The sequence below is a fragment of the Amblyomma mixtum genome, chromosome 4, assembly GCF_055824585.1.
Source record: "Amblyomma mixtum isolate Tamu chromosome 4, ASM5582458v1, whole genome shotgun sequence".
Lineage (NCBI taxonomy): Eukaryota > Metazoa > Arthropoda > Arachnida > Ixodida > Ixodidae > Amblyomma > Amblyomma mixtum.
The window spans coordinates 135,491,701-135,515,558 of record NC_143015.1 but is presented as its reverse complement, the minus strand read 5'-3'; the positions used below and the strand labels follow the sequence as shown (position 1 = coordinate 135,515,558).

General features: G+C 47.8%; 1 protein-coding gene across 1 annotated transcript in view; it reads right to left on the bottom strand.

The window, feature by feature from the left end:
* Positions 1-23,858, bottom strand: part of LOC149348319 (retinoid-inducible serine carboxypeptidase-like) — a 65,451-nt gene that overhangs the window by 980 nt on the left and 40,613 nt on the right. The window contains exons 6-12 of the mRNA XM_089588066.1: positions 18,619-18,729; positions 17,379-17,507; positions 13,073-13,157; positions 11,640-11,753; positions 1,712-1,774; positions 1,216-1,293; positions 443-597 (exon numbers count right to left, since the gene is read on the bottom strand). Coding sequence (XP_089444192.1) covers positions 443-597; positions 1,216-1,293; positions 1,712-1,774; positions 11,640-11,753; positions 13,073-13,157; positions 17,379-17,507; positions 18,619-18,729 — 735 coding nt within the window. The remainder of the gene's footprint in view (positions 1-442; positions 598-1,215; positions 1,294-1,711; positions 1,775-11,639; positions 11,754-13,072; positions 13,158-17,378; positions 17,508-18,618; positions 18,730-23,858) is intronic.

Sequence of the window (23,858 nt, the reverse complement as noted above, 5' to 3'; positions counted from 1 at the left end):
GCGAATTTGTCTATCCCTCGCATTGGTGAAGCTGAGCGATGGTTCTAGCTCGTATGCGGAACATGTCTGGTACACAGATTCGAGCGAAGGGGCAGAAAAAAAAACTGCCGCTTTGTTCCACCCGATGGTAGGTAAGTGGTTTCCCGTCCCGTTGGAAAAAAACTTGAACCGTAATGAAGGCGGCGGTAGTTTTACCCGAGGCTAAAAAATTGGTACCGTTTCCACGCAGTTAAACCGAGTAGCACGTTTGGAAGCGCACCGCCTCAAGGGCAGCTGTATGCAAGGTCTTGTCAGCAGCGGAGCACCTGCAAGGCCTCCGCCAGCTGGCGCTTCGTCTGAGCTTGAGGCTTCACACATACCTCTGGTTTTTAAGCTTTGCTAATAATGAAGTGCTTTCGCCATCGATCGCATATACGGCTTATCCATCGGTCTCCCTACGTACCATGTGACCTGCCTTCAGGACCCAGTAGAGCGAGAGGTTCTTGAAGGCTTTGTGGTATCCGGCCGTCTCCCCATGGACAACCATGGGCGCCTTGGTCGCCGCCTGGAAATCCTTCATGCCCGGCCACTTGAGCTGCTCCATCCACTGTAGTGTACCTGCGTTCGTGTTACGCGCATGTTAGCTTATGTTGCACACGAAGAGTGGTCGATAACAGGGTCGTGGAGTTGTCCTTTAAAAGTGAGCGGTTGCATGCGCTGCGACTCCAACGTGTAGGAGGTTAACCCGAATTGCAATCGGAGGAGTTTCCCACGTCTGTATGAAGAGAATGGGAGTAGATTTTGCTGTTTGAGCGACTGTGGCATCACATTTTCTGGTTGGTTGGCTCGTGGTCATAAAATTGCCGCCGGACGCGAAACAGACGCTGCCCTTTTGGCTGTGTGCATGCGTGCATAGTTTTAAAGCAAAATATACTGCTACTGGCACCGTGGCACCGTATTCATCTAAAAGAAGCATGGAGCGAATTGCGAGACTCTGCGGGCTCCTTGAGAGGTATGCGCAGTTTTATGCCCTTTTGGGTGTTATACACCGTTGGTGGAGGACTAAAGTGACTGGGACCTCTCTTTACCGGGTATAAAATTGTCACTCTTAGGAGCGCAAATAGCCATCTTATTCCTGTTTTGCAGTTTTATAGCTTTTTTTTCGCAAGTGCTGCTACACAGTTTGTAGTAGACTAGAGCTGCAGAGCAGGACATGCATAGATAGCCTGCACTCACCCAGTGCGTCGACGATAAGGTCCAGCTGACCGCTGTACACGGCCACTTTGATGTCGGTTTCGTTCAGGAGCCGATCGACTGTGTGTGTGGGCACATTTGGGTAAATGAAAAAGAAAAATATTACCCTTCATGGTGGCATTATTTTCCATCTTTATCATCAGTCCATAGCAGGGTGAAGTCCTCTCCCAGGATAAAGCTACTGGCTCCTGTGCTAACCGCGTACAGTGATCCAAGAGAAGGCATGGAAAACGTCTCATTGGGAGACCATTTAACATCATTTATGTGCATCTAGATGACAGTTTCTGTAGAGGCTTCTGTCTTGTCGAGGTCTAAAGTTAACCTACTGAAATATCCAGTTTTGTGGAACATGAGTGCCAGCAATGTTGCGTGCATGTTTGCACCCGAGTTGTAGGCCACGGAACACGTAAATACTAGCGCAGTACAGAACTTTAGTATGCGAATGAGCCATGTAGTAGCGGCAAGTAGGGCCTCTCACCTGCGTCTACGGCCGGCAGCATGAAGTCTGCTTTCAGCGCCTTGAAGACTTCACCGGATTGACCTGCGAGTCGGAGAACTTTCGCTGCAGTTGTGCTCGTGGCATGTTGAGCTTGCTTGCTGTTGCACAGCGTGACGCCGGTTTCACACACAACTGTGAGTTTTAGCATTGTGCGTACCTTGTAGGCGAGCCGCCAATGCACACAATTGCGGGATCGCATGACATACGACTTTGCAACATAACAACAGTGACGAACGTCTACTCAAATTCATATTCCCCGCTTCTCGGCGCACGCATTTTTCTTTTCATTTGCATTTCTTTACGGACTCCCTTCTAGCACGGCGCGGTGCATAGCAGAAGCTTTGGAAAATAAATAATCGGTACTGCCTGTGGACTTGGCGCTGTTATAAGAGTAGTGCGAATGGCTGTGTCGCATACGTTTATCTGTAGCGGTCACGTTTTGACCCTGGCGAAAAGTAAAATGCACCCGTGTGTTAGCTGCTGATTCGCATTGGATTTCGATATGCCTTGGCTGTCGCTAAGCTGATCGGCTAAGCGACACACTAACATTCGGACTGGCGGTTCGAGGCTGACTGTGCGCTGACTGTGCTGCAAGCCACGCACTCCGTGCTGGCATTTGATACCTTCAAAGACGTTTGCGATGCATGCCGTATCAACTGACTCGACGACGCAACCACTACGTCATGAGACATGCAGCCGTGATAATTCGCATGCACGACTATTTTAAACTATTAGAACTATTAGTGCTCCTGTCTAGAACAGTGTAGCCATTTGAGGCCGCATCACCGCGAGAAGCAGACGACGCGCCTCTCTCCGAACGATGCGCAGAGAGCAGTGGGAAGGAGAGGGTGATGAAAACGCCGCCGCCCGGGCGGCGCAACATATAGACTCCCAGTGCAACTGGTTTTAGTTTGAAACTGCGAAATAGTAAAAGAAACTCGCACAGGGCGATTTGGTTTTAAGCAATGCAATCAGTGCCACCTGTCCTGTCGGGCGGAAACGTAGCTACAAAAGGCGCATGGAGGCGTATTGGACGCTACCGCAGCCGTGGCCATGTGTTTGAGCGCTCGCCTCGGCTTCGGAAGGTCGAGGGTTCGATCCCCGTGGCCGCCGGTCTACCCAGCCGGTCAAACCAATGGGAACGGGCGGGTCCCCCGGCCATAGCGCTCGGCCTTTCAGGGGTGCACCGCGTGGGAAAGGTAGCCTGTGCCTCAAAATCCCGTCGAACGTGTGGGCAAGGAACGACTGAAGTGGTGGAACCCCACAGTCGGAGCACAACTCATCTTGCAGACACCTCAGCTGCAGAAAGACTCCAGGACTCGAGGAATGCGATGTGTTCGCAGACAAACCTGGGAGAGGTTGTACAGATGTGCCGTAGCACGTACACCCCTGGAGGGCCCCTCCGCGCAGCGGTATTCGCTCACTACCGCGTGCAGCTCCCGCGGCTCATAGGCGGGTGTGCATGACGGGTGGCACACCATTGGTAAAGGAACCTTTTTTTTTCTTTTTGCGGCGCTCGGTGTCGTAGTAGATCAGAACTGTACCGCAGAAAAAAGAAAAAAAAAACCTCCGTACCTTCCAAGTGTATCAAGGATACACGAAGGTATGAGCGTGCAGCTTAGACCCCTTTTTTGCAATGTGTTGCCACATTAAAGTGTGTGGCGTTTTATTCAAGGCAAATGGCTTCGTCGGTTTCTCGGGAAAGTAGAAGACTGACAGATAACTGCACACACACGACGTTCGCTATTCTCCCTGACGCTGTTTTAAAGCCATGCAAAAGAACACCCTCATCTAGTCTACCCTTGTGGAGAAAAAAAAACAAAACAAGTTCGGTGTTGTGAAATGTTTTCCAGTCAGCTGACGTTCAAAAGTGGGCCCTGTGTGTGATTATGTGACATGTGAGAGTCCATGAGGGAGGTCCTTTCCTCGGATGAGAAGTCGTGCTCTGAGGTGTTGCTTCTTCTAGGTGGAGCAGATAGAGGAGTCGTAGATTTCGCTTTCACTCACTCTCTATTTTTTTAGTTGAGCATTAACTAACTAATGCAGAGTACGAGTCGCTAGTTTTGTCGCACTGTGAAATATAATTCCGATATCGAGACACGGACAGCGAAGACGCACACAGACGTTTGTGTGGGGATTGCCGCTTCGCCGTTCGTGTCTCGTTCGCGCACTTCTTTCTTCGCATCTGTAATGAACCCACTAGCCTGACAAGTTCTGTTGTCGCACGGAATATCCAGCGCTGCCCCCATCGTTCTGTTGCGCAATGCTTTCAAAGTTTAGCTTTGTTTTAAGGCGGAAGCCTTTAATGCCTCATCGTTGTAAGCAGCAGTTGTCGGCAGAAATGTGACGCCTTTCAATTGGTTGAAACGGTCGTGGCGTCACAGTGGGCGAATTTCAAACGGGGCCAATTTATGTATACTTTGGCTAGGAACCATGCAACCAATTAAAGGGATCGTATAGTGATGCTCCAAGTAAGTGGGAATGAGTTTAGTTCATTGCTTAATTACCCAATTAACCTTTCTAGTCAGACCAGATAAATGAATAAAACCGAGAAGGAAATTCGTCGAGCTCGGGAATCGAACCCCGGTCTCCGAAGTGCGAGACGAGCACGCTACCACTCCGCCATGCCAGCTCTTTTTTTTTTCTTCATTTCCTGGCAACCGCCATGCCAACTCGATGTTTTGGAATGAACAAAGGCGCGTCTAGTGAATACGGTGTCTTCGTTCACTCACATCTTCCTCTCTTCCCGTTACGGCGAGGTTTAGGTGCCCACCGAGATATGAGAGCCAGATACATTTCCTTTCCTCGAAAACCAATTTAGCGACGAGCAAGGCGTAGAAGCGAACGGGCGATGGCGATCTATGGACTCCCTGGAAGCGTTGCAAGACGCTGTCGCGTTCCGCTCTTAGAGGTGGGTTGATTGGTTGGTTGGCTGGTTGGTTGCGACTGAGAGAAGGACGAAAAGGAAAGTGCACGGGGCCTACCTGCCGACTGGCTCAAGCCGAGCCACCACTGCTGCCACTTGCAGAAAGAAGAGAGTTGAAAGATAAGAAGAAAGAGAAAAACAGAGAGTAAAGACTTGCGTCGCTACAACCGCGCCCGCCGAAGCGGACGCTGGCTGAAAAAACAGATAAGCGGCCGTAGCCCGAAGGCTGCAACCCCCTCTTAGAGGCGAAGCTTAACATCTAAACCGCTTACACATCCAACACGACTGCACTCCAGAGGAGGCGGAGCGTATCCCAGTACTGTGGCGCCATATGCTCTGGGTCTCCCCGCTCCCCCGTAACATGGACACCGACATGCACGTAAACAGGCGACAAGCGCGGGCTCGGGCTCTTGAGAGACAACACGGCTCCCGACCCGGTGTATATTATGTAGACGTAGCAGGCCCATCGCCCACGGGATTTTACACGGCCGCTGTCGTTCACCAGGAAATGCACGTTGATGGACTCTCTTTTCGAGCCCCGAATTCAATGCGAGCCGAGGAAGTAGCGATAGCGCTTGCTGCCGCCCACGCCAATTCGAGAATCATCATTACGGACTCCCGAAAAGCATGTGATCATTACTTGGCAGGGGAGATCTCCCCCTTAGCTGCTTGCATTCTAAGACGGACTGCCACTGATCCAACACCCAAAAGAATCATTTGGGCTCCTGGCCACCAGAGCTTACGAGGTAATGAGGCCGCTGACGCGGCTGCCCGAGCGCTTACTCAGCGGGCTCCTCATCCCAGCTCTTCTGGCTCGGAGACTAACCAGCCGCTGCTGCGATTCAAGGAAATTATAACGCATTATAGCGACATCCACCGCCTTTTCCCGGCCCCTGCAAAGGGGCTGAGTAAGACGGAGGAGCGAACTTGAAGGCGCCTGCAGACAGGTACTCTACACTGCCCTGCAATCTTAAAGCATTACGATCCTAACACGGATGGGCGATGCCCACACTGTGGGGAGACCTGTGATATTTTCCACATGGTGTGGGCATGTACTCAAAATCCCCACCTCCCCCCTTCCCCTACCCCTTCCAGAGAGGCATGGGAGACGGCCCTTCTCAACTGCTCCTCGCTTGAGTCCCAAAAGGCTCTGGTGAAACGGGCTAGAGACGGGGCATTGTCATGCGGTGTCCCGGACTAGGGACGCCGACCATGTAGCGGGGCCACTCTGTGGCTCCCAAACTCTATTTCAGTAATTAAAAGTTTTCACCACCACCACCACACATCAGTGACACAAGCAGCAACACCACGCTTAAGGCTTTCGCCTCACCGCACTTTAGGTCAACAAAGTGCCCCCTGAATTTTTTGTACTATACTTTGTAGTTCAGGGTATGTATGGCGCTTTGGCTCCGGGCTGCTATCGCCGCCTGCAGGTGAAGGAAAGAACAGAGAAACCTATTTTTTAGTATTTTCGCTAGAGGGCAACACCAGTCCTTTGCTTTTGGTCGTGCTAAAGAAAGCGGAGACTACCGTGGAGTGGCGTGCAGCAGACTAGCGAACGAGTGGAGGGCGGAAGTGTACTCGTGCGCGGTACAGGCTGTGTTGTGGCAATTACGACATGTATGGTTACTACGGTTGCTAAGTCATTCATGAGCCGCCGCGGTGGCTCAATCGTTAAGGTGCTCTGGTGCTGATTCGAAAGACGGGGGTTCGACCTCGACCGCGGCGGTAGAATTTCGATGGAGGCGATATTCTAGAGACCTCTGTACTGTGCGATGTCAGTGCACGCTAAAGAACCCCGGGTGGTCGAAATCTGCAGCCCCCTACTTTGGCGTCTCGTAGCCATAGCCTTCGGGATTTCAAACTCCATAAACCAAATCAAACCAAACAAATGTCATTAATGGAATAATTTAGACAGGCAAAGCAGAACGGTGGGTCTAAGAATTAATGTGCGGAAAACTAAAGTAATATTCAGCAGTCTCGGAAGGGAACAGCAGCTTACGATTGGCAGCGACGCGCTGGAAGTGGCAAGGGAATACGTCTACTTAGAGCAGGTAGTGACCGCAGATCCGTATCACGAGAGCGAAATATTGTAAAGGATTCAATTCCTAGAGAAGGCAAGCGTAGCAGGGGCGGCAGGAAGTTAGGTGGGCAGACGAGATTAAAGGGGCATTGAGGACAACTCTACCAGGAGTTCGGCATTTCGTGGCTTTGTTGTCACTTTCCCAGCGGCGAAAGGTGCATTTATTGCTGACATATTTTCATTTCGAGTTGAAAAACTTCAACTTCAAGTAAAAAACTCAAAAGTTAAAGCGCATAGCCGCGAAGCACCAAAACATAAACTCAGCTGACCGCCTGTTGCACCGTCAAGTATATGTTTTAATTGGCTTCCACCATTCAGGTTGTCTCTTTTCGATCTTTCTCGTGCGTTGAAAGTGCACCAACGGTTTCAAAACAAAAACTTCTATATATCAATATCGATAAAACGCGCGACCTTCATGCACGTTTGTCAGCCTGTGAGAATCGCGGTGTTTTTGGTTATTTTCTCATAGCGCTTGTACTTGCGAGACCGAATTGTGGCGGGGGTACCTGTATTTTAGTTCTTGCTTTTTTCTACAGTACAAGAGCTCTCTGCATTACAGGAGTTGTCTATGACACCGGTACTCGGCGGGAAAAGTTTTAGCTGGAAGTAAAAAAAGAAAACGGACATTGACTGGACATGCTATGAGCACAGCCAGCTCTGGTTGTCTGTGACAATGTGGACAAACGACAAAAAAAAAAGAACCTTAGGACGGCTAATTATCTCGTGCATTCCCAGACAACACAACTACATCCTAAGGACGTCCTGAGGATTAATTTTTTAGGACATTGTGTTGTCCTGAGGACATCCTCTTCTAAACTACTCTCATTTAGTTTGGGGAACAGCAACGAAAACTAATCTGTTGAAGCTTGAAAGGCTACAGAAAAAAATAGTACGAATAATTGAAAACGTTGAATACACAGCACCTCCTTCACATATCTTTGCTTCGCTTAATTTATTAAAAGTAAGAAATATATAGGAATACAAATTATGCAGGCAGTACTGTTTAAGCGTCCAACGAAAGAGTACAGTTTTTACTGAAATGGCAGAATTAAGGCCCAATTATCCCACCTACAGCACCAGAACTCCAGAACGATGGAAAATTCCAAAATGTCGCACTGCCTATGGACAACAAACACTCCGGTATAATCTTCCGCGATTATTGAATGCTGCAGAAAAAGAAGCCGCTGATGTATCCAATATGTCTCTTCCAAATATGTACAAATATTTTGCTACTCATACTTTTCTTTTTTTGTGTGAATGAACGCACAGATCTATCCTTATGTTCAATTGTTTATGTTCGACTGTTTATTGTTTGACTGTTTATTGTTCGACTGTTTATTGTTCGACTGTTTATTGCCCCACTCTGCTGCTGTATACACTGTAAGGGGGCGGAGGATTTTCAAGCCGCAAATGTACGGCTTTTCCCTCCGCCTCCTTCCACTTCTTTGTGGAGAATAAAACTTGTATGTATGTATATGTATCCTCAAAATGTCAAGTAGTCCTCCTGTCCGGCCTCAGTATGTCCCCAGGACATCGTCAGATTTCCTCTGGAGGACTTTCTCAGTCTGTTTTCAGGACATCAGATGATGATGCAGCCCAGGGAATGTGGGTCACTGTTTTCTTAATTATTGTAGGCAGTGTGCACAGGGGTTTGTGAAACAGCTTTCTTCCTGCTTCTTTTGTCTTGCATTTTAGCAAACAAATCTTTGCAAAAGTTCGCCATACTCAACAGGTGACTGGTTCGTTCACCATATTTGTCGGCAGTTACAGATTACACTCCATGTAATATTTTCCTACAGCAATGACTATATAACTCTCTCCGGAGTTGAGCTCTACCGCCTCAGTGGAAAAGCCAATCCGACAAATTGCCTGAAAATCTGAACACTCCAACCCCATCAGAAGCATGCAGTACATAAGACCAGGTTTGAAAACCAAAATAACTTAAGATATCTCCTGAAGGCACATAATATTTTCAGTCACAATGGTTTTCTACACTACATCTCTATTGTACACAAGTATCTTTTAAAAATTACGAGGAACTTTAGCGGCTAAAGTGCTGAAAGGCGAAAGCCTGAGTGCTGCATTCTGCTACGTGATTATTCACTGCACATTTTGTTGGTGCATTAATTAACTGCCAATTAATGACGCTTAAGCTTCGCCTTTAGGAGTGGAACGCGACAGCGTGTTCTAGCGCTGCCACGGAGTCCAAGGAACGCCACCACCCGTTCGGCGCGATGCGTTGCCCTTTGAACGCAACGCTTTTTGAGGAAAGGAAATGGGGCTGTAATTCTCTGTCATCTCGGTGGACACCTGAGCCGCACCGTACAGGAATGGAGGAAGTGGAGTGAAAGAAGAAAGAGGGGCCGTAGTGAAGAAAATGAAAATTGTATTTGAGGAAAGGAAATTACGCATTAACTGTCTCACATATCTCAGTAGACACGTCGAAAATTGTATTTGAGGAAAGGAAGTTGCGCAGTAACTGTCTCACATATTTCGGTGGACACCCGTCAAAATTCGCGCGCGGTGACGTCGCGACAATTTGGACCAATCTGAAACGCGGACAATTACGCCTTGCTCGCGGTAAATTGGTTTCTGAGGAAAGGAAATGTATCTGTCTCTCATATCTCAGTGGACACCTTAACCTCACCGTAACGGGAAGGGAGGAAGATGGGAGTGAACGAAGACACCGTATTCACTAGACGCACCTTTGTTCATTCCAAACCATCGTGCTGGCATGGCGGAGTGGTAGCGTGCTCGACTCGCACTCCGGAGACCGGGGTTCGATTCCCAAGCTCGGCAAATTTCTTACTTGGTTTTATTTATTTATCTGGTCGGACTAGAAAGGTTATTTAGACTAATTGGTTAAGTAAGCAATTAACTAAACTCAAACTTACTTGGAGCATCACTATACGACCCCTTTAATTGGTTGCATGGTTAGTAGCCAAAGTACAATTGGCCCCGATTGAAATTCGCGCACTGTGACGTGACGACCGTTTCGACCAACTGAAAAGCGTGACATCCTCTGTCGACAACTGCTGCTTACAACGATGAGGCATTAAAGGCTTCCGCCTTAATAAACCTGCAGTCTTTACGAAACGAAAGCCGAGTGCGAGAGATAAAGCTGCTTTTATCTCAGTTCAACGCCACAATATTGCTACGGGTCGACTCAGAGAAGATGAGGCCGACGAAGTGAGAGGGCGCTTGGCGCGTGCTCGGGCTCCGAATCCTGGACGGTGGCCTGTGTTTTGGCATCCGGTGCGCCCTGTGCTTGTGTTCTGTTCAGCGTGAGTGCACCAGTGTTCTTCGTGGCGTGAACGCCTCCTGCCACGTAACAATATTCTCCTGCGATAGGACGTTTGTGGGACATTTGAGCAATTTTCGTCCTCGAGTCGTTCCGCGAAGTACAAACTAAGGACATCCTCATGAGGACATTTTGCCGTGATGCACTTAAAAAGTACTCAGAATGTCCTCTTCCGGGTGAGGACGTTTTGACCATTTGAGGACGTCCTCAGGACGTTCGGTGTTGTCTGGGATGCGCAGTTGACGGGACGGATGCCGGAACCTGGTGCCATTATGTGTGCGCATTGGCGCTGCTCGCGGTTCGTGGTAGTGCTGGCGGTAATCTCGATGCTAAACTTCTCTATTGGGGCGCCGCCGCAGCGGCTCAGTGGTTATGGTGCTCCGCTGCTGACTCGAAAAACGCTGGTTCGATCCCGGCTGCGGCGGTTGCATTTCTATGGAGGTGAAATTGTAGAGGCCCGTGCATTGTGCGATTTCAGCGCACGTTGAAGAACCCCAGGCGATCGAAATATCCGGAGCACTTCACTACGGCGTCCATCGTAGCCTGAGCCGCTTTGGGACGTCAAAGTTCCATAAACCAGAAAATTCTCTTGGCTCGCGGCCGCGGCTTACTGAAGTCTTAGTTATCCTTAAACAGCCTTGGGCATGCTCATGGACTGAGAGTATTTAGCGGGTCACGACCAGCCATCGGTTAACACTGTCAGTATCAAACCAATATATGGGTCCGTTATCGAAGAAAGCATTCAAAACAAAACATTTTTAGGAACGTTTTAAACTTCATACTATGCCGGATTTAGTGCAGGTCAGTATGGTATAGTATAGCTGTGTAGATGTGTACAAACGTGTTACTTTATGAGCAGTTTTTTCTTTATTTGCCGAAACAGCCACGTGCTCAGCAGCCGTTGGGTCCTACAGCCATTTCGGCTTTTGTCGAGCCTAATTAAGGCCACTTTTCTGAGAGGCATATGAAGATCACATTTTCACTTTGGTTGGTTGGTTTATGGGGTTTAACGTCCCAAAGCGACTAAGGCTATGAGAGACGCCGTAGTGGAGGGCTCCGGAAATTTCGACCACCTGGGGTTCTTTAACGTGCACTGACATCGCACAGTACACGGGCCTCGAATTTCTCCTCCAAAGAAATTCAGCCGCCGCGGCCGGGATCGAACCCGCGTCTTTCGGGCCAGCAGCCGAGCACCATAGCCACTGAGCCACCGCGGCGGCGTATTTTCACTTTGCATTGGTTTACGAAACTGGGAACAGAATTTCGCCTTTTTAGCAAAGGAAGCAGACTTGCAAAGATCGGAATTTGAGTGGTATTAAACAAGAAGTTCTAATAAAAGCTGGAGTTACAATGACTTCACACGAAATACGATTCTAGTCTGGGCTCGATGAGACATTCATCTTTCGCCATAGGTGTTTCTACACACGGTGCTTGGCGTGTGCGAAAGCTTAGCAACGCGCTGTCATTACACAGCCCTTGTGACGTTTCGGACTACGAAAAGTGTCGGTCGCTTAAGGGAGTACAAAGTATGAGTTTATCCCCCGCTAGTAACTCCCCACATTACCTCCTAGAAAGCTTTCAGAAGGCATTGCCTCACCTCCCCAGGTGACGTTCTTGGGAATGCTGCCGAGCTTCTCCTTGATTGGTCCGTTCATGAGCTCCGCTAGGGTGCCGTTGTAGAAACGGGCCACATGGCGGACGTAGGCGCGGTCTGTGTGATGGACGAAAGAAAAGGAGCGCGTTTTCTGCGCTCAATCGCGTCGTGCGTAGTACAAGCTTCCGTTTGTCTCAGCAATCGGGCTTTAAAAACCACGCTTACAGGACATAACCAAAATCGTCCTTGACAACCTATTCGTTCTCACGGCTACTGCAAGTGACCTGAAGGGTTCGTGTGAACAACAAAGTAAGTTTACAGTCCCATTCAGTATGATAGGAACACCTCGAGACGATTACTTTCAGAGTCCCATTACTTTCAGAGTCTGAATCTTCGGATTTTTCAAAGCAGTTTCGTCTTTGAAGAATGAGTCTTGTAGCATTCGCAAAATCGGTAAAGACGGGTTTTCGAATGCGCATCCACGTGTTCTCTTTTATCTATGTCCACACTGTGCGCTCTCAGCTTAACGATACGGTACACGAAATCGAGCCACTTCGTTCGTGCTTCGATTGACGCGACAAGAACGTGCAAGACATTACACTAAAACAAGTAATACATACCCGAGTGCTGTTTGCCGATATTCAGTTTTTTTTTGGCTGCGCAGCATGTATGCCGGGTGTTTCAGCGAACAATTTCAGAAATTCTTAAATACGGGAGCTATAAATATAAAATCTTTTCAGGAACTAAATGGCAGCTACGGCAGACGTCAGTTACTTAAAATCACTCGAATTAGGTTGATTGACGAAAACACGCTTGCATAACTTCTTAATTAGCACAGTCTGGTGGTTAGTGCCAATGGCGAGATCGAAGCCGTGGACAAGACTGCTATATCTGTGAACACACAGAAAAGTGGAGTAGGCACTGCCCCCATGTCCGTGTCTTTTTTTTTTGTTTACACTATAAACATGTCTAATACACTTACAAACCAACAAAGCCTAGCTTTCCACTCTTAGTGACGTGCAGTGCAGACTTATACACCACATGGGTGCCTGTTGGGCATGCGCAATGTTGCGGGTGCCCGCCCTCGTAGCGCATACGCAGTAGGTACCCGCTATGTCTCCGATACGCGAAAGCTCTTTACTTTCCCCTTAGTAACAGTCAGGCACGTTGATAATTTGTTGTATCGAGCCGAGGGGGGCGTGATGGAGAGGGAGGGGGGGGGGGGCCGGGCCAGGCGCATTCTAAACAGATTAAAGAGTAAAAAGGCAGCAAGCTGTCTTCTAGCGCACTACGTTTTATAAACTCCCTTTTTACTAGCATACAGGCGCATTCGTGTTCAGAGTGTACAAGCTCCACGCGTGTGTAGTACCACGGCCGCTAGATACAAAGCGCAAAGCGCTTTGCGCTTTGCATCAAGCGGCCGTGGTAGTACTTACCTAGCGGCGGCGACTCCTTATTCAGAGCGGCCACTTGGTCGGACTGCGGCTGCAGAATGTTGTACCAGTCGATGCCGTTCGTCAACTGCACAAGAGCCCCATAGTTGAGAGAAAAGAACGAGCCTATCAGCTTTAGAAGCCGCTTCCTGGATGTACGAGGGGACTGACTGGCTTTTGGCTGCAATTTCTTAATGAAATGACCTTATGGCGGGTGCTGTGACGTTGGTGAATAACACATATAAGTCGCAAACAATACTAGTAAAACTCTAGCAGACACGTTGTATGGTTACAATGGCGAGTGAGAGAGACTACTCTATGCGCATGAATTGTCTGAAATCTCTTTCAGTAAGCGGGCAGCTGGTACCTACGCCCTGGTAACGTTTGTGATGCCACAAACGCAGTGTTGCGCGCAGAAATTGGAGGTGGTGTCACAGAAATGGCAAAGTTATCATTGGTTTTTGCAGAAACGTCTGCGTGATATGGCGGAATTAAGCGGGACGCGTAGCGGAGCAAACGAACGTCGGAAAAACAGCGGATGTATAAATAAATAATTCCTCTGCAGACTTGCACCCTGCACTCGGAATATTCCGACTTCCGGAGTCGCTGCAATTACTCTAGGGGCTGTAGGCCCGTCGAGCTTTTCTGCGGCCTCTTCTTTTAGCCTTGCTCCCATCTGAATGATCTTTACTAGGTGGCAAATAAAATAAACGAAACTTTGCCGCAGATTGAACAAGAACTGTACGTGAACAAGAGCTGGAAACAATTGGCATACATATCATGGCACTCGTATATTTGAGAAAAACATTCCTGCCGTTAAATCTGACTTCTGAAAAACTTTTTTTCTTAATCGCACACGCACGTACGCCCTGGAGCATATTATTCATTCTCAGGTTGCAACTTTCCTATCATCCGTCAGCTTTTTTTCATCCCGACCAGAATGGTTTCCGTCAAGGCCATTTTTTTTTTATCACATACTGCGGACCAAATATGGTCCAAGCAGGAGAGGCACAGTACAAAAAAACAAAAGTGCAAAACTTCGACCTTAAAAAAGAAAAAGAAAAAACATATGAAACAAGTACTAAAAAAGACGACCAACACTTATATGACGCTGAATAGGCACAGGAGGAAAGAAGCAACACGCAGTGTCAACAACATATCGCTTCACAGGCAGCGCCAACCGACGGTTGAAATTACTCAGGGGAGGCAAGCAAAGGAGAATCATGAGGAAGTGCGTTCCAATCATTAATCTTATTCGGAAAAAATTAGGGGTGTGCGAATATTCGAAATTTTCGAATATAATTCGAATATTATATTTTTAGTATTCGTGTTCGATTCGAAATCCAAGTATTCGTGTTGTTTCGATATTCGACACGACGCGAATATTCGTATCTAGCCGAATATTCTATTGCGAGCACCGGCGTTCATTTCGGTCCGCAAGTCCTATCCACAGAGACATAACAACATGGCGGCGCCCAGAGCAATGCTTAACGTTGGGCCATGCAGTAGCTGACTGCACTGGTGAGCTTCTTTTATAGGCCTCTTGCGCTGGAGTTTGAGGTAACGTGGCGGCGCCTGGTGGCGGCAAGGAAAAGTTGGCTGGGTAGTACCTGGTTGGGTCAGTAGTGAGCCCTGGCTGTGGCGGCGCACCTTTCTAGCCTGCGTTTCGCGTCGATTCGCACGTTTTTTTGCACTGTTGTGAGTGCGACAAGGCTCGTCACTTTTGACCAACCACGCCGCGGCCTGGCCGTGGCTTAGCATTTAGAAAACCGACGCTCCGTGTGCCTTAGGACGAAATGCAGGCAGCAGAAGGAATCGGCGACGCCGATCCGCCCGAGAGACCTCGCTCAGTCTCGAAAAAGCGTCACCGCCGTTACTGCTGCGTCGTGGGCTGCCACGAGCAAGAAGGTCTGAATCCCAGTATCAAATTCCACCGTTTTCCTTCAAGGTCGCACGAAGCGGAGCGCCGGGCGCGCTGGATAGCTACAGTTCGACGCACTGAGTACGCGAACCTTCGCGTTGTGCTGGCTGCTTCGCCTGCCTTGATGTTTGTTTGGTTATCCGTGTTGCTGAAATTCGTTCTTTTTGCACATGCAGTCCGGACGGCAAGCCGTGGGATGCTGTGCCGAACACCAGGATATGCAGTCGCCACTTTGTGGGTAGCGAGAAAAACAATTCGGCCAGTCATCCCGCATGTGTACCTACAATCTTCCCGGCGGCGGTCTACAGCCGGCCTCATCCTCCTTGTGTTCGTCTTCTTTTGGCGCTTACCGCTCTCAAAAAATGTATACGTAGCGAGCAGCCGCATATGCAGGCGTAGAATGAGAATTTTTGCATTCTACAACACAACTTGTCTAGTACATCCCTACATAGGCAGTTGGACCAAGCAAGCAGCAAAGCAGCAAAAAGTGTACCATGACAATCACCAAACAGTAGGGAATGCGCAACAGAGCAAGACAAGTGAGAAACGAACAGCATAATTCAGAGATCATATCAAGGGAATGCACAACACAGCAAAGAGCGCAAAAAAAATGCATGGCATATTTCATATGTCATGTCAACATCTCACTTCAGAAAATCACTATTAAGGCAAATCGGCATATCAGCAGGCGTGGCTGGTGATTCACGACTAGACCCGGCCACTGAGACAATTGACAATTCGACCGGTGCAACGTGGTGAGGTGTCCAGGTGCGTGCAAATGACGTACCAAAAATGGGCGGGTTGATTAGGTGCGAATTCGCTACGCACTACGAGCAGCCCAGCGTCGAGAGTGAAATGTGCACATTGTCGACCTCAAACCAGCACGTATGTGGCAGCGCGGCATCACTGATAGCAGCGAACGTGTTCGAGCGATGTCGTTTTAAGGATGAAAAGCTACATCAAGAAAACGACATCAAGCGCGTAGCGCACGAGCTCGCGCTGCAGCGTTATTCGGCTGCGAGCTCATATATGCATTGCATCATGTTAGCATTTGCTGAAGGAACAGGCGGCGGCTACTACAAAACAGGCATGACTACTTGTTCAGCGAGATGCAGTCAACAAAACTGCAGGAGGCCCACCATTTCGTGGCATGCTGAAAGACCGCTGCTGGCGCGGCGTGTACCGTCGTGCGCTCGAGCAGTCGCGTATACATGTCTGTTTAGCGCTGCTGCGAATTCAAATATTGCAAGTATTTCATCGCGTTGGTGCGCTTGAATCTCGAAGCGTGCAGTTCAGCTTCGTACGCGACTCTCTTCACTTGCGAATGACACCGCGCTGAAACTTCGCCGCTTATTTCTTGAACAGAGTACACGTACTTGGCGTTGCATAATTTCTTCCCTTTACACAGCGTACCAGCCCTGAAAAAATCTTCGGCGCGCGATATTCGCTGTAGGCCATGGCACAGCACAAGCGAAAGTCGCGGGTCCATACTACCAACGTGCTTTCCGAAGCAGACGCCAGAGCCCGGTACTACCCAGCCGAGGGCAGAGGGCGCTCTTTAGCACCATTTTCGCAGCGCCCCCTGGGCAATGCAAGAGGTCTATACCTGCGAAACTGGTATAGTCAGACCTGTGCACGAAATACCTCGCAATACGAGGCAGTTCAGTGCCAATGAGAGGGCATTTTCTGTGGCTGGAGAAGTCGTTTCAGCTAGAAGGGAACTACGTCTACTTGACCATGTGGAGCAGCCGGTTTTCCTTCACGACAACCTTTTATGTTCATCCCAGCAACGCGCTTTGTGTTTATGGCAAGCTAGCCTTGATCAATGCTGTGTGCTAGCCATCTTCTCTGATATTTCCACTCGTCTAAGAACAGTGTTCGAGACTGATACTTTTTGTGCAGCCACACACACCTTTTGTGCTCATTACATCACTGATAGTTGAACTGCGAAGTTCTTGGGTGTTCAAATAAATGTTTTGTAGTGGTTAAATGCGTCTGTCATTGATTATTCGATATTCGATTCGATATTCGGAGCCAAGTATTCGTATTCGATTCGTATTCGAAAAATTTGATATTCGCACACCCCTAGAAAAAATGAATACTTATACGCATTCGTGCGGGCAAAAGTGGGTTCAATGTAGTGTTTATGCTTATGACGAGATTTCTTAGAAGTCTGTTTAGTTATGTAATCCTGGGGTTCTATGCCTAGCTTTGAAAAATACAAACGACGAAGAAATTTAATTCGAGCCGTTTAAATTTAATTCGAGCCATTCTTGTGAATCCCCGCTTGCTCTGGAATGAGCCAGTGACGGCTTTCCTGTAAGGCCACAAACCCACGACCTCGAGAAGCATACACTCGTGCTGTAAATAGCTCTGGAACTGCCTCACCTGTTCGACGAGGTCCTCGGCCGACGCCCAGAGCTCAGTGGCCTTGGCTCCCTGCTTGGCGACGAGCGCCTGGCGGATCTCGCTCACCACTTTGTTCAGTGTCAGCAGGTTGGACTTGTCCAGGAAAGACTGCGCAGTACATGCGACGAGCCAGTCGTTTTCCATTCAATGCCGCGAACACCGCAGAGGCTTGGTTGTACAGCGGCTTTTTATTTTTGATTGCAAACTTAGAATTTTCGGCAAAACATGGTCACCCGGATGAATGGGCGTATTACATCTACGGAGGGTTGAAGGCCTTCTGATGTAGAAGGGTTTATAGCGCAAACAAAGACACGGACAAGAGAGACGAAACACACCCACAAGCGCTCTCTTGTCCATGTCTTTGCACTATAAACCCTTCTACATCAAGATGAACTACCAACTCGCCCAACAGGAAGTTTTAATGAAGGTCTCCTCACTGGTGCCCTACAGCTGCGCTCCTCTGCTGAGCATCAAGCGTACTTATTCCGAACGGTAAACTGGGCTAGTTGGTAGGAATTCATACTGAAAACTGCGCAAAAAACGAGGACACAGAACGAGAAGGCACGACACTGCGCCCGTGTCGTGCCTTCTCGTTCTGTGTCTTCGTTTTTTGCGCAGTTTTCAGTATGAGTACTTATTCCGCACCATTTTGGCCTCCTCCTAGTTGCACAAACTGATGCGTCCATTTGATCGCATGTTCTACGCTTCCTGCGACACTTCACCCATAACTAACTCTCATGAAAAATACGACTTCCGCGGTGCGGATTTCGCGATGATGCTCGGAACATAATCTCTGGCAATCCACGCAAAGATTTCAACCCATCAGTATCTGAGGGTCTGAAAAAGGCCCGTTCGTTCTCTCTAAGCATAGAGGACTATTAGTATGCCCAGCTTTCATGCACTACGGCAGTAGTGTTCTTGGCGATGAAGCCACCTAACATTTTGTCCGTGCCTATACCTGTTCACTGCTTTAGCAGAGTACAGTCTACACTTGAAATGAACACCTAATACGTATTTCAGCACTGAATAAATCTTAATTTTGATATGAAGTCCAACAGGCCAACCTTTCTGCAACACATGTGCGCCGAGCGCGTCATATCGTGGTTACTTGAAGTGTTCCTTTTAAGTGTGCACCGTACTGTACACTCTGAGCATGAATACGGCTACACGAGCTCACACTACGGAAGATGTTGTGGACTTTACTGTTCTGCCTACTCACCATGGTGTACAGATACTGTCCCCAGGTTGACGTGGAGTCCAGCGGAGACAGCCAGCCGTCTCCCAAGGCCACGCCGGCAAGCTTGCACGACACCTTTCCGCTGGCATGCGCCTGAGTTGCAATGACACCATTATTTAATAAAGGAGGACTCTGGAATTTTCTTTCACATTCTGAGTTGATCACCATATACTCCTCAAGCTCGGTCTCTCGGGCACAGCAAAAAAAAAAATGCTTTCCGAAATACCAAACAATAACCTCACTGGTACTGTCACAAAACATATCGTGTGGGTGTCGATTGGATAAACTGGAGACTGTAAAAGACAGCTGGGATAATTTTTTTTGTTTGAAGTGACCAAAAACAAGCTCTCAGTTTTGTAATTCATCAAACGCTGGGCGAAAAAAATGGGGGCACTTTGGCAGCCTAAAGTGAGCTAAGCGAAAGTCTTTGTCGCGCTACTTCGTCTGACAGTGACTGCCTATATTTGTTACGCCTGCACCGCTTGGGAGCCATCCTCCTCCACTAGCTGTCGCACACCGACTGACGACGGAGCAGCGCTCGACGCCGCCGCGCCGACAGCTCCACCTGTCGACGAAGATGACGTCACCTTTTGGCAGCTGCGTTCGTCGATGAGTCACCCCAGGCGCTGGATGTGACGCCGGATGGACGGTAGAATCAGCCATTAAAGGCTTTCGCCTTAATATCTACGAGCGCGCAAACTCTGACGTCACACACGCAAGGTTGCCCACAGAAATCGCACAGGCTGAGGCCATGAAATGAAAATTTTAAAGTTAATTTTCACTGCAACAAAACGCCTCCCGGCTGCGAATTTTCGCACAAAAGGTCAGCAGACTGTGAACAACGAACTGTTAGAGTTTCAATTAAATTTGTGGAAGTTGAAAAAACAAGGGAATAAAAAAACCAGCAATACAGGACGCGTTCACACGGCGAACGCCGTGCTGGTTTGCTGGTGTGCTGGTTTGCTGGTTTTTCTATTCCTTTGTAACATGCACCACCTGGCCCAACAAGCTATGCTTCTTCAACAGGAAAAACAAAAGTAGCCCCATAAGGAAATGGAGGGCGTCTGCTTTCTGCCATTATTCGTGAGTACTGTAGAAAAAGGAAGCATTATAGTCGAATACAACTTAAGTGTGCAGTGAAGCTCCGCCCACATTCAGCCATCGCGCACAGAATTCCTCCACGACGAAAAAGTAGTCCGCTGCCTAAACGCTTCTTGTTACGTGAAGAAGAAGCTTATGACAAGAAAAAAATTGTGTGGTCTAAAATTTTTATGCATGGGTTGTTTAATATAGTCAAACATTAATAAGCTGATTTCGTTTACTGTTGCGATTGGCCAGCGGAGTAATACAGGACGCCGCGGACCGCGGCCCAGTGTTAGCAATTGCTGTTTTTTTAAGTTCTGTCAGCTCTTGTCTGAAGCTATGAATTTCAGTACTGTCGCATGGAGGTGATGACAGTCTGGCTGTCTAGAAGACGTATGTTAGAAAGGGCTCTAAAAAGAAAGCAAAATAAAAGTGCCCTTCCTGGCTAGAAGACAGCAGAACACTTAAAAAAAATTATCTATGCGAACTTGTGCCGGCAAAAACCTCGGCGGCGGTGATAGCAGCAAGTACACGTGGCGGCCGTCGAAGGGCAGAGCAGCCATTACTCTCTCCGCTGTATTCACTTGAACACTTGAAGGCGCTATGTACACAATTGTGTACAGTGCGAAATCTATAAATTTTCTGAGTGTACAAAACCTAGGGAAGCGATTCTTTTTGTTTCAGGCGTACTAAGCATTCTCCTTTTCGCAAACGAGGTGTTTTTTTTTGTGATATCTAGTGAATACAGCAAATAATATTTCACGAAACAGTGCGCTTAGCAAAAAAAGTTTTAGACAGTTTATAGAATATATGTCTATGGACTTCTGTTTATAAAGTCTATAGACTGTCTATAGACAAATCCTAAAGAACAGTCTATAAGCAATACAAGTGCCATAGACAGTCTATAGACAATCCCTATAGATTTATGGCCATACACTTTTAGTAGACTTTTGTCTGTAGACAGTCTATAGACTATGAATAGACACAAAAGCTATATCTATAGGAAGTCAATAGAGTCAATAAGAAGTCTATAGACTGTCTACAGATATTTTTATAAGGGATACGTCGTCCAACATTTTCATGTAGAGAGATTTTGTCACCAGCAACATTATTTGCTTTCAATTTCGAACGTCATGCGCATCTTCCACACAAATTGCAAGAATCTATTTATTTATTCAAGCCACTCACAGGCTCCTAGGATATGCATGAAATTTTCCTTTTTTCCCCTTTGTTCCCCTCCCCAAGTGTAGGGTAGCCAACTGGGCATCGCCTGGTTAACCTCCCTGCCTTTCCGTCCTTTTCTCTCTCTCTCTCTCTCGAAAAAAACATTACAGCAAAATCAACGGCCTTTCAGTGTTACAAGCCACTGCTGCACTTTGTGCGAAATTTTGTGCGTACATGGCTCTAAAGAACTACTCGTTGGTGTTTTGAGTCGGGGAAAATAACGAATTCGCTTTCATGGGGCCCGGGTATGCTATATAGGCGGATAATTATGTTTCCTTTTGAAGCGAACTAACAAGCGGCGCACCTGAAAGGGTCGACGACGTAGGCAGACTTTCGAGATAATGAGCCTGAGCCATGTACAGCGCCAACGTGCTATATAGAGCACCGTACACGCCGCGCGTGACTACGACGATTCCAGGCTGCTCCAGACGCTTTTCGCGCGCACCGAAATGATAAAGCCACGTGCCGGAGTCGATAAACAAAATATCAAAAAACAACCAACAAAGCTTCGCGGCGCACTTGTGTGGAAGAATGCCAAAAGGTTGGGAGTGCTTGTTCCGCTTTTTTTTTTCTCCCGATATACCCACCTTCTCTATCTCTCTCTCTCTCTCTCTCCCCACCAGCTGAGCGCACGCGGCAAATTCCTGAGTTAGGCTTAAATACGTTTTTTTTTCTGGTTCGCTTCTGGCGCTCTGTGTGGTAAAGGGCGAGAGCTCGGACTTTTTGGAAGAGATTAGCTTGCATCGTAGGCTAAGCCAATTAAAAGGAGTGTAGACGCCTAAATTTACTTCCGTATGTTTCCTTCTATGTAATGATGTGTTAGACATTGGCATACATGGACCACTACGTACTATTCTCCTACGACCTGAAAATAATTTCTAATTGAATTTCTGCTCTTATCCTGTTTTGGTTTCAACAACTGAACAAGTGCTATGGCGTCAAAGGTAAGTTTCTATGTTTCTCGAAGAAGGGACCACGAACAAAAAAATCAGAGTATTCTTTTCACTAAAGCAGAAAGTTGGGCTAGTTGGTATCGATCCATCTAAAAACGGCGCACAGAAAAACAGGCAGAACACAGGGAGAACGGACAGGACAAGAGCGCACTATAGCAACTGAAGCTTGGTTGAAAAACACTTCTCACTCGGTAAGCATGCGCCAGGAAATTCAGCACGTGTGAACAAGATAAAAACCCAAATAAAAACATGACGTTGCTGTACAAACGGACTAAACAAAGATAAAAAATTTTTAACTGTTAGCAGGAGTGGCAGCGTTTTCATGCAGGTTTCGCATTTCGCATGTGCTGTTTAGGTGCTTCGGTCATCCCGGGGTGTTTAGGTTTTTGTCTTTATTCTTGTCTTACGTATTTTTTAAAAAAAAATTTTATCTTTGTTTAGTCCGTTTGTACAGCAACGTCATGTTTTTATTTGGGTTTTTATCTTGTTCACACGTGCTGAATTTCCTGGCGCATGCTTACCGAGTGAGAAGTGTTTTTCAACCAAGCTTCAGTTGCTATAGTGCGCTCTTGTCCTGTCCGTTCTCCCTGTGTTCTGCCTGTTTTTCTGTGCGCCGTTTTTAGATGGATTCTTTTCACTGTAGCCCATTTCATTATTCTTTTTTTTTTGTACGGACGGCCTGCAAATGGAACACATTACCGCCCGAAGTTGTTTCTTAACAGCAGTGATATTTTCTTCCACGCTTTGATTGTATCACAAGTTGTGTGGAAGTTGATGATCTTCCTTATGTGCATTGTTTTGAATTCCTTATCACGTTTTGTAACCCCCTGCCCCTTGCTGTAATGCCGTAATGCGATGCAGGTGTCTAATAAATCAATAATAAAAGATAGAAAGGTGACGTGAGATATTAAAAAAATTGGCAGTGGCTTAGCTCGGCCATGCCAGGATATATGTAGCGAAAGTGAGCGCAATGACGAGGCAAGCGGTGTGACGTCATACCAAACGGCGGTGAGGTGCGCGGTGTGACGTCATGCCAGATGGCGCGGCGAGCGCGCGGCGTCCGCCAGCTGCGGCGGTTGCTAGGCAACGGCTCAAGGTCGGTCTCTGTGCCTCCTCGGAGCACCGCCACAGCGAAATCGCAAGTTCGTGGCCAATGTAGCTTTCGCTACAAAACTAATATAATCTCTGACAAGACGTTTGGTTTCATTCCGGCTCTTGAAGCAGGCTGGCTTAAGCACTGTAGTGAAATAAAACTACACATCGGCAACTGTACCGCAATTTTTCTATGCCTCACGTGATCTAAACCAGCCTTTGACATAGTCATTCTTCGGTTGCTGAAACCGAAATAGCATGAGAGAATAAATTCAGTTAGAAATTATTGGGAGGTCGTGGGGAAATACCACGCGGTGATCCATGTACACCCTTTCTCAAAAGTTTAGACCCCGGGGGGTTTACATCTGAGCCACACCATGTGCCTTGTAATGCATACATAGTTATGAAAATCTGAAGGTAACAAGATTTCTGGTCCTGTCGCATCCAGCGCGTAGGACTTCTACAAATGCTACAGAAGCCCCACTACATGGCTACATGCGCCGCCGCGGTGGCTCAGTAGTTACGGCGTTCGGCTGCTGACCCGAAAGACGCGGGTTCGATCCCGGTTGCGGCGGTCGAATTTCTATGGAGGCGAAATTCTAGAGCCCCGTGTTTTGTGCGATGTCAGTGCACGTTAAAGAACCCCAGGTGGTCGAAATTTCCGGAGTCCTTCCCTACGGCGTCCCTCATAGCCTGAGTTGCTTCGGGATGTTAAACCCCAATAAACCAATAAACCAATCTAAACTTTTGACAAAGGCTGTGCACCAATGTCTAACACATCGCTACAGAGAAGAAACATGCAAGCAAAAATTTGGTATCTATACCCCGTCTTTCGTTTCTCATTGGCTACCTCTGCGAGAATGGCCTGTG